Below are 16935 nucleotides of genomic sequence, written 5' to 3' on the forward strand. Positions count from 1 at the left end.
CTCATGTCAGTCCTTATCCCAAATGCATGAAACACATAGAGCTCTTCCTGTCTCCGCATTTGTGTGTGTGTGTGTGTGTGTGCTAGGGGGAGGGCCTGAATGAGGGGCTTGAGAAAGGTCAGGAGGATTACATTAATCGCTGCACTAGGGGAGGAAGGAAACATCAGGGGTGGGGCTGAGTGTCCCCCTTCCACACGCATTATCTCCTGTTCTCCGATACGGTACTCATGCTTCCACAAACATCCTTGCACATATTTCATTGAGTCTTTGGGTGAGTATTTCCATAGCAAAAGTTCTTACAAATGAGTTTATGTTCATATATACTTTAGGCTGATATATCCTGGGCATTGATTGTGGACCTGAGAGCTCAAAGCACTGTTTTCCCTCTTATTTTTGCTGTGATCTGCCAACCTTACCTTATCAATAGCCTCCTCAGGTAAGGAAGGCTGCTATGGGCTAGAATATGTTGCTTTAAGAGCAGGTTAGCTTAAAAAAAAAAAAAAAAAAAAGGCAGATTAGCCATCTGACCAGAGGGAAGTCACAGAAAATCGGGGTATCAGGGTTAGCCAGGCTTTCCCATCTGACCTTCTGAGTCTCGGGTACCCAGCAACGTCATTTATCCTCCTGCACCTTCAATGCCCTTCTCTGTCAAACGGGCATAATATCACTAAGGGGCTTGGGGGGAATTCAAGCAGCTGATGTGTGCTTAAAGTGCCGGGAGAAAGGCCAACATAGGAGAGCCAAGAGGAAAGGAGTGGGCACAAAAACACAGAAAGAAAAAAATTGGGTGTGTAAGAGCCATTTGAGGGTATCTTGTACTGAGAGGCTAAAAGCCAGCCTCCAGGGGCGCATGGGTGGCTCAGTCGTTAAGCGTCTGCCTTCGGCTCAGGTCATGATCCCAGTATCCTGGGATCGAGCCCCGCATCGGGCTCCCTGCTCCGGGGGAAGCCTGCTTCTCCCTCTCCCACTCCCCCTCCTCCTCCCACTCCCCCTGCTTGTGTTCCCTCTCCCTGTGTCTCTGTCAAATAAATAAATAAAATCTTTAAAAATAAATAAATAAAATAAAATAAAAGCCAGCCTCCAGGTCACCTGGGCACTCAGACTCAGGTTGAGCAGGCTACTGGAGAGACCTGCCTGGTGCTTAAATAGCTTCTCAGGGACACCAGGAGCACAAAGCCTCCAGGGGTTCGTTCATCTTCAGCGCAGCCCCCAAAACGCCTGGGTGGACCACAGGCTTCTCACCTGATCATCTAAACCTGCTCGTGTGATGGCGCCCATGGGAATGAAATTCCCTAGAATGAGAGGGTATGACTTGAATAAGGAAGAAACACAAAATGAAAATTGGAAACGAAGTGCCACGTAGCTGTCCCACCCGATCGATGCAATAGGCATTTACGGAGCCCCCGCTACGTCCGCAGGGCACCGGCACAAGCTTCTTTTAACCCGAACGTGGGCATCAGTAGATGCGAGACTCAAAACCGTGTCATACGTTGCCCGTCGGCGGGTGGCCAGCTTGCGGCAGGGCTGCCCCAGAACTTAGCGCTCTTTCGGGACTCGGGGGTGTTGCAGCGTCCGAGGCTGAGGCAGCGTGCCCTCTGCCGGTCTCCTCCGCCCCCGGGCTGAGCCTGCCGGAGCCGCCTGCGGCCCCCCGCGCGCTCCCTCCGCCTCCTCCCCTGCCCGCCAGTCGCGGCTGGGTGGAGGAGCGCCCGCCGCGCCGCGCGTCCTTATCAATGGGCTGGGCGGCTTAGCGCGCGGCCACCTCTTCCGAGGACGAGCAGTCCTGGGGCTCGCCGCGGGCTGGGTGGCCCACAGCCATGGCTCCTCCGGACGCGGCGGGCGGCCGGGGCCCCCGCGGAGGGCGCTGAGCTCCCGGACCCGGGGTGCGCACAGGAGGGGCGGCCGTCGAGGCGCTCTCCCCGCTCCCCCCCCCACCCGCGGGGAACGCGCCGAGCACCATGCGTCCCCGCTTGCTTCTGTGGCTGCGGCCGCCCCTGCTGCTGCTGCTCGCCTGCGCTGCACACACGGTGAGTACCGCTCCCCTCCGTGGGTCCCCAGATCTTCCGTGGAGGAGGGGGAACCCTGACACCCCGTTCCCCCTTCCCCCAAGGATCATCTCTATCGGCTCCTCTCCAGATAGCCTCCTCCCCCGGAGTAAAAACGGCAAGTGCGCCCGGCGAAGGCAGCCCTAAGGTAAACCCCCTCTCCCCTCCACGCCATCCCCTCCCTCCAGGCTGTGCCCCGACGGAAACTCTGGAGGCGCCCCTAGCAGTGCCCATTGTGCGCTGGGCATTCTGCCTCCATTATTTCATCGCTACCTCCTGATGGGTTTTCCAGGTTGGTAGTGTCCCCCTCTCTTTACGCACAAGGAAACAGAGACTTTAAGAGGCCAAAAATCTTGCCCTAGGAAAAGTTGATTGGAGCCCATGTCCGTTGGCCCCAAAGCCTTGACATTCTCTCTCTCTCTCTCCCTCTCTCTCTCTCTCTCTCTCTCTCACACACACACACACACACACACGCACCCCCAGGGCTGCAGAAGGGGAAACCTCAGAAAGCTCTGGCTGGAGCTGCCGGCTCTGTCTATGGTGGGACCATTAGCAACTCCCTCCCTCCCCTTTGGGATTTGGCTCCCTAAAGTCTGCATGTCTGGGGCGTCCTGGGAGGAGCTGATCTCCGAAAACCCGGTCCAGAGAAAGGCAGAGTGGGTGGCTTGTTTTCCTTTCCCACAGGAATGCCTTGGAATCCAGGGCTTCTCCCACTGGGATCTGTACCCAGACAGCCAGGATGGAAGGAATGGGGAGGGGGTGGTGGGGCGGGGAGTGGGGGGGGGTGCAGATTCCAGAACCACTTCTTCCCACCAGCATTGCAAACTGGCCTTTAAGGCCTCTGTCCCAAGAAACTCCCCAGGCAAAGTACTTGGGGACCCAATTTGGAGTCTCCAGTCTCTGTCCTGGGTGAGTCCTTCCAGGTGTCCAATGACCTTGCCTTCCTGTAGTCCTCTCCTGTTTGATTATAAGAAAACCCTTCACTCCCAGAACTGATGGGAGTGTTGACACTCAGGAGCTGCCCATCCAGCAGCTCCTTGACATTCTAGCAGCAGTAGTATGGAAAAGTAGAATTTGGGACTCTCGTTCCCAGCTCCCTTGTAACCCTGGAGCCTCTTCTCACCAGCGGCAGGGCCTGGTGGTTGGAAGGTGCTAGAGCAATAGTACCCACTCACTAATCGGAACCCCCAATTTGGGGAAGTGCCACCCAGGACCCTGGGGACAATTCAAAGCCTCTGCGTGTGCTGTTATTCAGTGCCCAGGGATGGGAGAGGTAATAGCTTCTTCCTTATCACCTTCCCCACCTCCTTCTTAAGTATTTGCAGTAACCCTGAGGTTGTCAAAAGAAATCAACAGGTGGCTGGGCTTCAGGACTGAGGTTCAACCTACATTTTTAGTCTCAAGGGGCCCCCAGGTTAGGAATAAGCAGAGGGGGAAATAAGAGCTTTCACTTGGTTTGATTCTTCAGTGTGCCTTGGAAGGCTGCTTCATGACGCTCTGGTCCAATTCCCTTATTTTACAGATGAGCGAACTGAGACCCACAGAGAAAAGAGAGTTGCCCCAAATCAACAAGTTAGCTGTAGAGTTGGGACTAGCAACCAGATCGCTTGATCCCGGTCACCCAGGGTGCTCTCCCTTACGTCCTTTGTCTTTACATGACATTTTCATACACTCATGTCCTGCCTTGTATTATCACAAGATGGTTTCCTGTGTGTAAGTCTTGGTCTTCTGGGTATTTTATGGGCTTATCCAGACCTGAGGTCTCATACTTCTTGGCAAGAACTCCTTTAATAAACAAGAATGGAACTGACCTACTTTGTTTGGAGTATTTCCCAGGCTTTGAAACCCTGCTTACCTTCTGTTTCTTTGTCTCTGAGTGGTTGGACATTTGATTTGGAAATTTAAGGGCATTCAAACAATTTTTTATTTATATGGGGCCCCCGCATTGTGTGAGATCATAGGCATCTTCCTAATGGGGCATCATTAGGCCAAACTGCTTATTACTGCTACCCACCTTCCCCCCTTGCCTTTCCATATAGGGAAGTGTCAGGAGGGTCCCTTGCAAATGGAAACCAGAAAGTGATGATGGCTGAAGGGGCCAGCTTTCTGAGACCGCCAGAGGAAACATGGACCACACCCCCCTTTGCTATCCCACCCCCATGAATCTCATGAGGACTTTTACCTGGAAGGATGTTGAGATTATTCACTAGCACATCTGTCCTCTTCCTCCTCCCCAGTACGCACACTTTGAGATGTCTTATTCATCCTCTATCCCTAGAGCCTGTCTCAGCGTAAGAAGGAGCTCAATGAGTTTGTGTTGGTTGAGTGAATGAGTGAGTGAGTGAATGAATGAAGTGACGACATCCAAAGGGAGTGTCGTAAGCTGTGGCACTTTCGTATAGCACCAAGTAATAAACAATGACATCTTGAAGGTAACCCTTGCTTATAAAATTGTACATAACCATGTCAAGCCAATGAAAAACAGTCACTCAAGGTAGGGCTTTTTAATCCGTGGCATCTGGCAAACTGCCAACTCGATAACCATAGTGAGTTAAGTGGGGTGGAGAGGGTTGCCTTTTCCTTCAAATGGGGTTTCTTAACTTTGACACTGTAACCCCGGATATTAAATCTGGGCTTTCAGCAAGGGTGCCAGGAAGGGAGCTAGGTCTTCCCCCGGCATGGAGGAAGCCAGAGGGAAGTACTAATGAGGATCCGGAGGACAGAGGGGGAGTCACAGAATTCTTTGTCTTGGGGGACTGTCCTGTGCATTGTGTGCATCTAGCACCATCCCTGGCCTTTACCCACTGGAAGCCAGGAGCACCTGTCCACGTTGTGCCCACAGAAAAATGTCTCCAGACATTACCCGATGTCCTCTGGGAGGAAGGGAGGGCAGAACTGCCCCGGTCGAGAACCACTGCCTTAAAGGTTGTCCTGTTTCAGGGGAAATGCATGAGCAGAACTAACAATAGGGGTCAATTGCATGTTGGATTCAGGAGAGTGGGCTTGGTGACAAGGAATCGGAGCCAAGGTCCTCGATGAACACCCACTTGCAGACAAAATGACTTGTGCTGAGAATGGGCTTGATCTTCTCCAGCCTCCCTCCCTGCTCTCCCACCTCTCTCCCTTCTGTCTCAGTGGATGGCTCAGAAACAGAAAAGGTCCTGGCTTGGGGGTCTGGCACATGGTGCTACCACCCCCAGGGGCTAACAAGCTCGGTGGCAACCGGGCGAGCAGAATTTTAGGAAGACCTGCAAGGGTCATCTGAGGAGCTGGCTATTGACAACTCTTCAGATGAGGCTCTCTGGGATTTTTTTTTTTTTTAAGATTTTATTTATTTATCTGACAGAGGGAGAGAGAGAGAGAGAGCGCGCGCACAAGCAGGGGGAACGGAAGGCAGAGGGAGAGGGAGAAGCAGGCCCCCTGCTAAGCAAGGAGCCCGATGCGGGGCTCGATTCCAGGACCCTGGGATCATGAGCTGAGCTGAAGGCAGATGCTTAATGACTGAGCCACGCAGGCGCCCCTGGGATTTTTTATATCCCTGAAAGATCACCCTCTCATCTTCTGGGGAAATATTTGTGGATTTCTTTTGAAATTGCTATTATCTCTAAAATGAATGTGAATGAAGATGATGATGATAAAGGTGTCCTTTACTGAGCACTCACTTCACACCAGATACTCTGCCAAGTCCTTGCCAGCACCCTCTGACTTTAGTCTCATAACCCTCATTGTGCAGAGGAAGGAGCAGAGGCTCAGAGAGAGGTGAAGCCATTTGTCAGGGCCACCCACCCAGACGCGGTGTGAGGACCCAACCCCGGGATTCCTCACCAGTACCCGCATCTGCTCCCAGAAAGAGGCCTGCACTGGTTTCTGGTACCCAAGGGGCTGTCGCAAAATGCTCTCCCAAGCCTCAAAGTGACATTAATTTCAGTTTAATCTAATCGCTTTATAAAACATAAAACAAATACTGAATTACACACAGCGTTTTATTAAAGGGGCCAGAGATGAGCTTGGGGTCACAAAATCAATCAAGCAGGCAGTACACTTCCCAGACTCCTTAGGGGGCTCCTTCTCTTAGCTTTGGCATCGCCTTTCTGCGCTCCCATGGAGCCCACCTCTCTCCACCCTGTCCCCATTATCCCTGCCCTATGGCTTCCTCCATGTCCAGGAAGGAGGGAGCACATAGCTCTCTTCCTGGTCCCCGTCTTTGAAAGCCCAGACTTCATAACCAGGGTTAGAGTTCCACCACCACAGTGGCGCCCTCCAATGTCCCCCGACTTACTCCATGCTTCCCTGCCCTTAGCAAGCTGAGGTTTCTCACCACTGACCTTCACTCGGGCATTGGGACAACCTGCAGCCCAAGGTAAAATCCACAACACTCAGATCCTATCTACTTGCTTACATTACAAACAGAGGGCTGCTCAGTGTTCCTGTGGACTCCAGAAAATAATAATATCCTGGGGCTCAGCCAGCCTCAATATTCCGTGTCCGGCAGATTCCAAGGAGCATTCAGGGAAGGGACATCTCTGCTTGGCCTTGTCCTGAAGTCCCAGCCCACCATGCTGCCAACATTCCTAAGTTTTCCTGTTTTCTCCAGAATCCCCGTATGTCCGACATCGATCCCTCACCAGTGGGCTCTCCCTGATGTCTATGTTCCTGATCTTACCAACCCCTCTTTCATTTTCTTTTCTTTTCTTTTTTTTTTTTTTTTTTAAAGATTTTATTTATTTATTTGAGACAGAGAGAATGAGAGAGCACATGAGAAGGGGGAGGGTCAGAGGGAGAAGCAGGCTCCCTGCAGAGCAGGGAGCCCGATGCGGGACTCGATCCAGGGACTCCAGGATCATGACCTGAGCCGAAGGCAGTCGCTTAACCAACTGAGCCACCCAGGCGCCCCCCCTCTTTCATTTTCAATAGACAGGCTTGCCTCCTATTTCCTGAGAGTCAGAGAATGAACTTCCTCCGACCAACATCTGGCTCTTTTTTTTTTTTTTTAAGATTTTATTTATTTATTTGACAGAGAGAGAGAGAGACAGCGAGAGCAGGAACACAAGCAGGGGGAGTGGGAGATGGAGAAGCAGGCTTCCCACCGAGCAGGGAGCCCAACGCAGGGCTTGATCCCAGGACCCTGGGATCACTACCCAAGCTCTCTGGTGTCTCTTCTTATAAGGACACTAATCCTATCAGATCAGGGGCCCACCCTTATGACCATGTTTAACCTTCGTTACCTCCCTCCAGGCCTTGTCTCCAAATACAGCTACTCTGGGGGATAGGGTTTCAACATAGGAATTTGAGGGTGTCACAGACATTCAGTCCCTAGCATCAGCTGAGTGGAAGAGAGGCACTTCTGCAGCTGGTGTGGCCAGTCCCTGCACCTGTGCTCCTAATCCTTTGGCCCAAATCCATGGGCACTCCCATCCTGAGAGGACACAGCCAAGCCATCGTGCCCAGTCTTTACCATTTTCCTCTAACCGTCTTTCCCCATCAGCTGGTCAACTTGCCCAAGTCTGTCCAACCAGGTGGTAAAGAGCCCTCCCTCTGCACTCTGGGCCTTCCAACCGCTGTTCCATCTCTGCCCCCTGACGGCCAGCTTCTGGGAAGAAGCATCCATGATGCTTGCTTCCACTTACACTGATTTCTTAGCCTGCCACCGCCCGCTCCCACCCCACCACCCGCTGAAATCAGTCTCTTGTGTGACCTTAATTTCGTTGTCTTCATTACACCCTTTTTGGCCCTGGTCCGACCTAGAGGGACCACATGATTTATGAGAGAGACGGGAGGTTGTCAGTAATGATGTCAAGATGGCGGGCATACACCTGACTGTCTTGGGCAAAGCGGGCATGGGACCCCTGCCTCTCGAGGTATCCCGTGCGGGACCCTCCCTCCTTTCCACTCCGCACTCCGTTGGCTTCTGCTCTTTACGAGTTTCTGATCACCATTTGCACTCCATCTTCTCAGTCCTGTAAGGATCTCTTGTCCAGGCTTGTCCTTGCTCTCCTCACTCTGTTCACTCTTACTGTGTGATCTTCCTCAGCAGTCCTACCCTGTCATAAATCCAGCCTTCCAAACTCATCTTACCCCAGCTCCCAAGCCTTCTTCTCTTCTCTTTTCCTTGTTTTTCCTGTTCTTGAAACTATGGAGGCACCCAAACCAGCCTCGTGGGAGTCACGCTGTCCCCTGCCCTTACCCCAACATTCAGTCCACGGCCTGCTGCTGCATAATCTGCCTGTTCACTGTCACATCCGGGCGCTATTCTTTATGGGATGTTCTGGTGTTGCTGTTCTGGGTCCAATGACTCTCATTTCTTCCCGAAGCTGTGGAGCCACCTCCTGGAGGGCGGGTCCCCTGCCTCCACTCTTGGTCCATTATGATCTCGCTGCTGCCTTCGTTGTGTACTTCAGCGATGGCCTCTCTGGACCCCTCAAGCCATGAGCTTCAAGAGCAGGAACTATGTCCCATTCACCTTCGTGTCCCCAGTGATGAATCAATTGCTTGGCATAGAGTAGGTGCCCAATAAGTATTTGATGAAATTTTGCATTTTGAACTGGTTATTTGGTAATGAGTTTCCTCTTCTTAGTTCTCATTGTATAAACTAGCTAGTACCATGTCTCCTTTTATTTCCCCCTTGAAAAAATTCTTTTCCAGTCTAAGTTGGCAGGCAAGTGATTATATCATAAAGTGTGATTGGCAGAGTGATGTTGAGTCTCTTCACCTTCTTCGGAATCCAATAGATTTTCACTTTATCTCCTCCCAGATTTTACCTTTTCAGATTCAAGAGTCCAAAGTTAAACTAGTAGAATTCTCTCTTGACATCTTTCTTCTCTTATTTTGCTTAATTATTCTCTCTCTCTGCAGACTGAAGTTTTCTGTTGCTTTCTGAAGGATAGAATATGGCTGCCCCATAGCTTTCCAAGAGTACATGCTTTAGGAATGGGAGAGATTGACCTTACTCCCCCTTACAATACCAAATATCCAAGAGAGGAAAGCACATTGTCCCAATCTCGGTTAGGTTTTCTCCAAAGGTCTGATCATTGAAATGGGACTTCACCACACACCTAAGGGTGAAGGGGTCTTCTCAGAGAAGAGTTGTTGCCTAATAGGTTGAGCAGACACCTCAAAATATGTCTACCATCTGAGAAAATACCCCAAAGAATGGGACAGTGGAAGCTAATCACACAATCATGAAGCAACAAGTATGAACTTGTTCACTGTAGTGGGCCAGCCATGACTGGGGGCCAAGGTCAGTGCTGAAGTATCAAAGAGTGATACTTGTACAGAGACACTACTAGATACACAGTCTAAGAAAGATTACAACTTAAGTGCCTTTCTTAAAAAAAAAAAATTACTAGAGGTTATTCCCAGCAAAGCCAAAACTGAATCTAAAATATGGGATACAGGGGTGCCGGCTGGCTCAGTCGGTAGAGCATGTGACTCTTGATCGCAGGGTTATGAGTTCAAGACCCATGTTGGCTATGGAGCCTACTTAAAAAAATAAAAATAAAATATGGGATACAAAAAAGTGTAATTTACCCAGGATGGCAATGGGCAGATCAGTTCCACAGTTCTGAAACAGAGGACTTAGTCCAGAAAGTCGAAGACTCCTTGAAGTCACTTCCAGAGAGGCTCCTTGGCAGAGCTGCTCTATTCAGGACCATGGAGTGCAACTATGCTATGCAAGGGATAAGGTGAAGGCCTATGAATTTTGTGATTAACAAGAAAAAAGAAAGTTAACTTAAAATTCCAGCAAAAGACAAAAGTTATATGAAAAATTTCATGATGCCAGTATTCTTTTTAAAGTTTGACATGATTGCAGCAATATTTTTAAAACTCCAGATGTAAAGATGGCCTGGACTCAAAATCTGAAACTGAAGAGGAAAGTCATGTAACGTGTCTTTTTGTTTGGTTAACTTAAATAATAAAGAAAAGTACCATTTAGTAAAATCCCTTTTTCTTATACTCTCTTAGTGAACTTATGAGGAATACATATTTTTAAGTGTACTTTGGTCCGAGATGCCATTTTTACTACGAAGCAGCATCCCATTCTTGGTACCAACTATTTTGGGATTTTCTGCTCAAAATATTTCACTTACGGTGCTAAATATATGTGGTTTTTCCTCACATTGACAACCAATTAAACTCGCCAGACACCAGCTGGGTGTTCTAAAATTCAATTCAGTTCTGGGGCACCTGGGTGGCTCAGTTGGTTAAGCGTCTGCCTTTGGCTCAGGTCATGATTCTGGGAGTCCCAGGATTAAGCCCCAGGATCGAGTCACAAAAGTCACATGCCCCCTGCTCAGCGAGGAGTCTGCTTCTCCTTCTCTCTCTGCCCCTCCCCTGGCTCATGCTCTCTCTCTCAAATAAATAAATAAAATCTTAAAAAAAAAATCAAATTCAATTCAGTTCTGACTCTAACCACCTGGAATCAGCACAGACCCTGTGGGTTAAGGACACAGTCCACAAGACCGCTTCTACTTTAGATGCCAATCACGAACCTGGGTCACCCGTACTTCTGGCTGATCTGCTATACATCGGGGATTCCCATGACCTCTTCCTTTCATTCGGTAATTTGCTAGAAGAGCTCACAGAACTCAGGAAAGTACTTTACTTGCCATTACTGGTTTATCATAAAGGATACCACTCAGGGACAGCCAAGTGGAAGAGATGCAGAGGGTGAGGAAGGGGGAACATGGATGCTCTCCAAACCCTCTTGTGTAGGGTATTTATGTAGGTTTCATTACATAGGCATGATTGACGAAATCACTGACCATCGGTGACTAACTCAGTCTCTGCCCTCCCTCCCATCTCCTGTGGTCAGAAGGGCAGCTGGAAGTTCCAATCTCTCACCCCATGGTTGGTCTTTCTGGTGACCAGCCCCCATCCTGCAGATATCTAGGGGCTCCAGCCACCAGTCGTCTTATCAGCATATACAAAGTCACTCATCACTTTGGAGATCCCAAGGGTCTTAGAAGCTCTTGTATTAGGAACTGAGGAGTAAGACCCAATATTATAACAAAAGATGCTTTTCTCACCCCTAATGCTCAGAAAATTACAAGGGTTTTAGGATCACTAGGCCAGGAACCAGAGATGAACACCAAATATATATTTCTATTATATTTGAATGTTACATTAGGACATCCAGTTTCAAATGGCAGATAACCACAGGCGTTTATCTACTCTGTCCCTGGGAACATCCTTAACATGATAGTAAAGGAATCACAAGGGTACAAACCCACAGAGTCAAAGGGAACAAGATGATACAACAATAAAGCAGAGATTTCAAGAAATCTTTGGGAATGGAAAGCGAATGAAGTAGGGGTAGCATTGTGGGAAAAATACCAAGCTACGTGTGTGCGCCGGGCGGAGGGGTGTGGATGACCAGTGGTCCGGTCGGCCTGCAGAGCCCTGGAAAGGCTCCGAGCACGGAGGACAAACAGAGATCCTGACTGTGGGGACCCTCTCAGCCCGATTATTTATTGTATAGCAAAGGCCACAAACTGTTCAGGCCCACGGTGGTTCTAAGGACCCCATTAGTGCTTCAAGCTTAACTGTGGCGTTGAGCACAGCACAGCGACCTTAGCCAATGGGATTGTGATAGGGTTGTATGGGGACTGATGGCAGCTACACTGGAGGTGAGCACAGCATTAATGTATAGATTTGTGGAATCATTACGTTGTGCACCTGAAACTAATGTAACAGTGTGTGTCAACCATACTTCCATAATATACATACATACATATATTATATACAATAACATATATGTGTGTATATGTGTGTGTGTGTGTGTATATATATGTATGTATATATATATATATATGGCATTAAGGAAGGCCTCCAATGTGAAAGCAAACAAACAGAAGGGAAAGAGGAAATATCCACCATGCAGAGAGGAGAAAAAGGTCACATGACTACAGTTAATATCCTGAAATACAGTTCTTTAAAAAGATCTAGGGGCACCTGGGTGGCTCAGGTGGTTAAGCGTCTGACTCTTGATTTCAGCTCAGGTCATGATCTCAGGGTCCCGGGATTCAGCCCTGCGTCCGTCTCCACGCTCAACAGGGAGTCTGCCTGAGGATTCTCTCTCTCCCTCTCCCTTTCTCCCTCCCCCTCCTCGTGCTCTGTCTCTTCAAATAAATAAATAAATCTTAAAAAAAAAAAAAAAGGATGCCAGATCTAAGAAGAAAGAGTGTGGGAAAGAGGGTGCTGGACAAAAGGAATCACCAGAGAATAAGAAAGGCTGCCTGGAAATTAAGTGTATGATGACAAAACATTTATTAGGAAACTCAACAAGTGATGTCAAGTGACACAATGGTAGAAGAGTAGAGGAAGGTGAAAAGACTAGAGGGTCCATCTGGGTTGTCCATTATTCAAATAATATGAATTCTAGGAAGACAGAATAGAGAAGATGAAGGGAGGAAGTAGTAAAATAAATCACATAACATTTAAAAAATTCCCAGACATGAAGAACACAAATCTTCAGATAGAAATGTCCCCAGAGTATCTAATGAACGAATAAAAAAAACATTTCCGCAAGGAATTTAAAAGCAACTAAAAACAAGAAAAATCCTGGGGCGCCTGGGTGGCTCAGTCGTTAAGCGTCTGCCTTCGGCTCAGGTCATGATCCCAGGGTCCTGGGATCGAGCCCCGCATCGGGCTCTCTGCTCTGCGGGAGGCCTGCTTCTCCCTCTCCCACTCCCCCTGCTTGTGTTCCCTCTCTCACTATCTCTCTCTCTGTCAAATAAATAAATTTAAAAAAATCTTTAAAAAAAAAAACAAGAAAAGTCCTGAGTATTTCTACAGAGAAAACAGAAGTCACATACAGAAGGTTTGGAAGCACAATTGGATTTCTTATAGATATTGGAAGAGAGAAGGAGAAATGCCTTCAAAATATGGAAGGAAATTTCTTTTCAACCCAGAATTCTCTGCCCAAATTTGATTAATTATCAAATTAATAGAAGCTTTTTCACTCCTGCAGAGATTTCAAAGTTTATCTCCTACATACGCTTTCATAGGAAGTGACTAGAGAATGTGCTTCTGCAAAACAAGGAAGTGAAGCAAGGAAAAAGATGTGGAATCTATGAAAGTGAAGTCTAGTCAGAAGAGTTGGGGAGAGGTACCCCAAACCACAGCCAGGCATCAGGCCCAGATTGGAGCAAGAGGAAGGAGGACCGGCAGGGAGGTCTCCAGAAGTAAAACAAATACAACTGTTGATAGATGTCTCTCGGAGCTGTTGGAGCACTTGGAAAAATTAGCCATATGTACATAGAACACTAATCAAATGAGAAAAACAAAGTAATTATTAACCTCAAGAAAAACAATATGTACAAGAAGAGACATAATCATTTTACATGGCTAGACTTAGCGGTGAATGATATTTCACAGTCAAAACAAGACATTATAAATATAGACCATTCATTTAACTAAAAATTAAATCAAGAGAAGTGTATGTTCATATGGGGGACAGAAGTATATGTAGGGAGATTTAAAAACATCTAAATCTTTATCTTCCATAACAGAGAGTTTTAAATAGTGTCTCAGATTAATAAACCAAGAAATAGCAGTATAGGAATATAATATTTAAATATGGAGGGGTGCCTGGCTGGCTCAGTCAGAGAAGCATGTGACTCTTGATCTTGGGGTTGTGAGTTTGAGCCCCACGTTGGGTGTAGAGATTACTTTAAAAAAATCTTAAAAACAATATGGAGATTAAAAACAAAAATGAACAGCTACAAAGAGTTGAAATGGTTGCCTCTGGAAAGTAGATAAAGATTAGGGAAGGAAACTGCTATTTTTCATGACAAACTCCTTGGCACTCGTACAAGTAAAAGAAAAAAAAACCACATATACACAAATACAAATTTTTTAACTGTTTAAAGGTAACTTTTAAGGACTAATAGCTCTTGTTTTGAGAACAATGTTAGCAGTTCTTTCATCTTCATTTGTTTCTCCTGTGAATTTTATGTATGTATGTATTTATTTATTCATTTATTTATTTATAAAGATTTTATTTATTTATTTTTGAGAGGGACAGAGAGAGCACGGTGGGGAAGGGCAAAGGAAGAGGGAGAGAGAATCCCAAGCAGACTCAGTGAAGAGCGCAGAGCCGGACTTTGGGCTCGATCTCATGACCCTGAAATCATGAACTGAGCCAAAACCAAGAGTTGGACAGTTAACTGACTGAGCCACCCAGGCGCCCCTCGCCTGTGAATTTTAAGTAAAATTATGTTTAATAATGATATAGAAATATACATATAAATATACATGCAGCTTCTCCTTCCCTTCTCTAGGTTAATTTAGATCACAAGAGGGCTTGTTTCCCATTTATTCTCTCTCCAATGCCCCTACTGGGTGGTTGCTCCATTGAACACACTCCTCCCAGCCTCTCCCAGCACCCCGAAGGGCCCCATTTTTTTTTAAGATTTTATTTATTTATTTGACAGAGAGAGACACAGCAAGAGAGGGAACACAAGCAGGGGGAGTGGGAGAGGGAGAAGAAGACTTCTCGCTGAACAGGGAGTCCGATGCGGGGCTCGATCCCAGGACCCTGGGATCATGACCTGAGCTGAAGGCAGATGCTTAACGACTGAGCCACCCAGGCACCCCTGGAAGGGCCCCTTTTCTTAATTGCTGGTCACCATATGGAGCCATGGGCTCAGTCCTTTCAGCAGAATGCTTCTGCTGGCAAGCCACCACAACACAAAAGTATTTTGGTTTATTACATTCTAATGGAAGGATCAAGGGAAATAGAAATGTGGAATGAGCCACTTCACACCCATCAAGATGGCTGTTATTAAAACAAAATACAAAAACAGGGGATCCTGGCTGGCTCAGTCGGTAGAATGTGCGACTCTTGATTTCAGGGTCCTGAGTTCGAGCCCCACATTGGGTGTAGAGCCTACTTTAAAAACATACAAAGTAAAATAGGGGCACCTGGGTGGCTCGGTTGGTTAAACCTCTGACTCTTGATTTCGGCTCAGGTCATGATCTCAGCATAGTGAGATCGAGCCCCATGTTGGGCTCCGCAATCTGTGGGGAGTCTGCTTCATATTCTTTCCCTTCTCTTTTCCTCCCCCTCTGCTCCACCTCGTTTCTCTCTCAAATAAATAAATAAATAAAATCTTTAAAAATATATAAAGTAAAATAAAAAATAACAAGTGTTGATGAGGATGTGGAGATAACAGAACCCTTGTGCATTGCTAGTGGGAATGTAAAATGGTGCAGCTGCTGTGGAAAACCATTTGGTGGTTCCTAAAAAAGTAAACATAGAATTACCATGTGATTCAGCAGTTCTGTCTCTGAATCAAAAGCAGGGACTCATATCTGCACCCCCACGTTCATTGCAGCATTATTTACAATAGCCTAGAGGGGGAAGCAACACGAGTATCCATCAACAGATGAATGGAAGAACAAAACATGGTGTATACACAGAATGGAATATTATTCAGCCTGACAAAGGAAGGAAATTCTGATAGATGCTACAATGTGGATGAATCTTCAAAATATACTAAGTGAAGTAAGCCAGACATAGAAAAAATAGCGTATGATTCCACTTACATGAAATACCGAGAATAGGCAAATTTGGAGAGTCAGAAAGTAGACTAGAAGTCATCAGAGGCTGCAGAAGGAGGGAAATGGGTAGTTATTGCTTAATGGGTACAGAGTTTCTGGTGCGATGTTGAAAAAGTTCTGGAAATAGTGATGATGGTTGCACAACATTGCCACTGAATTGTACGTTTAAACATGGTTAAAGTGCTAAATTTTATCTTATGTATATTTTACTCCAATTCAAAAAAAAAGAAGTGTAGGATAAGAAGAAAAAGCTAAACTGTCCTCTGATTATTATTTTTTTCCTGCAGTCTAAGGGAAAAACGCCAAGAAAGTTGAACTTGGAGCAATGTTCCCAGCGCAGGTGTCCTCTCATTTCTAACCTTGCTCCATTTTTCTTAAGCGTCCCCTCTTTGGGAGTACTCTTTTCTTGAATCCCACAGTGCAAATCGCCACCTTTTGGGGGAAACTTCACTGCCTAAATGGTATACGTTGGCGCCACCCTAGAATCTCTTTCCTACCCTGTGTCGGTCAGCTATGCTGCGTAACAATCACAGACAGCTCCGTGGCATACAGCGATCAGTGTTTATTTCCCTCTTTGTTTGCAAGTGAGCTAGGGTTTGATTGATCCAGGCCAGGCTCAGCTGGCTCGGCTCCAGCCCCCGGGTCAGGTTCAAGTCTGCTGTTGGTGTGTTATTCATTCTTCCAAGACCAGCAGGATACCCCAGGTGGCAGAAATGCAAGAAAGCAAGCACAGCTGTGCAAACATATTTCAAGCTTTTCTTCATATCAGATCCCCCTAATATCTCAGGGACCAGTCACATGGCCAAGCCCAAGGCAAAGAAGTATACTCCACCCACCATGAAGTCATATGTATAAACTCCTATAGCGACTGAGACCAATAATTCTAATTACAATAATGCCTCTTTCCCTGTCCTTGACAGTAAACCTCCTAAGTCTGTTATGAGTTACGTTGTCTCTATTAATACCAAAAGGATGCAGTGGAATGTGGACATTCACAAGTGCAGTCCAGGATGGATTTTGTCCTCTGAATCTGGGAGGAGAGTCAAGCCTGAAGTGTTGCCCTCATCCCCATGATTGAATATGGCTATTCACCATATCCACACATGAAAGAGGGAGGCAGGTTTCTTTCCTTTTAAGGGCATAAGATAGCATTTGCACATGTGTCTTTTGTTCTAACCCATTGCTAGAACCTAGTCACATGGGCGTGCATTAGTTGCAGGGAAACTGGAAACTCTAGTCTCCAGATGGGCAACCATATACCCAGTTAAATTCTGATTGCAGTAGGGCGCCTGGGTGGCTCAGTTGGTTAAGTGACTGCCTTCGGCTCAGG

At 47.1% G+C, this 16935-nt stretch overlaps 1 protein-coding gene across 1 annotated transcript in view; it reads left to right on the forward strand.

The window, feature by feature from the left end:
* The first annotated feature begins 1904 nt into the window (after nucleotides 1-1904).
* The window catches only part of SCTR (secretin receptor), a 76053-nt gene continuing 61022 nt past the window's right edge, over nucleotides 1905-16935 (forward strand). The window contains exon 1 of the mRNA XM_036079621.2: nucleotides 1905-2024. Coding sequence (XP_035935514.2) covers nucleotides 1956-2024 — 69 coding nt within the window. The 5' untranslated portion in view covers nucleotides 1905-1955. The remainder of the gene's footprint in view (nucleotides 2025-16935) is intronic.

Source organism: Halichoerus grypus, chromosome 4 (genome assembly GCF_964656455.1).
Source record: "Halichoerus grypus chromosome 4, mHalGry1.hap1.1, whole genome shotgun sequence".
Lineage (NCBI taxonomy): Eukaryota > Metazoa > Chordata > Mammalia > Carnivora > Phocidae > Halichoerus > Halichoerus grypus.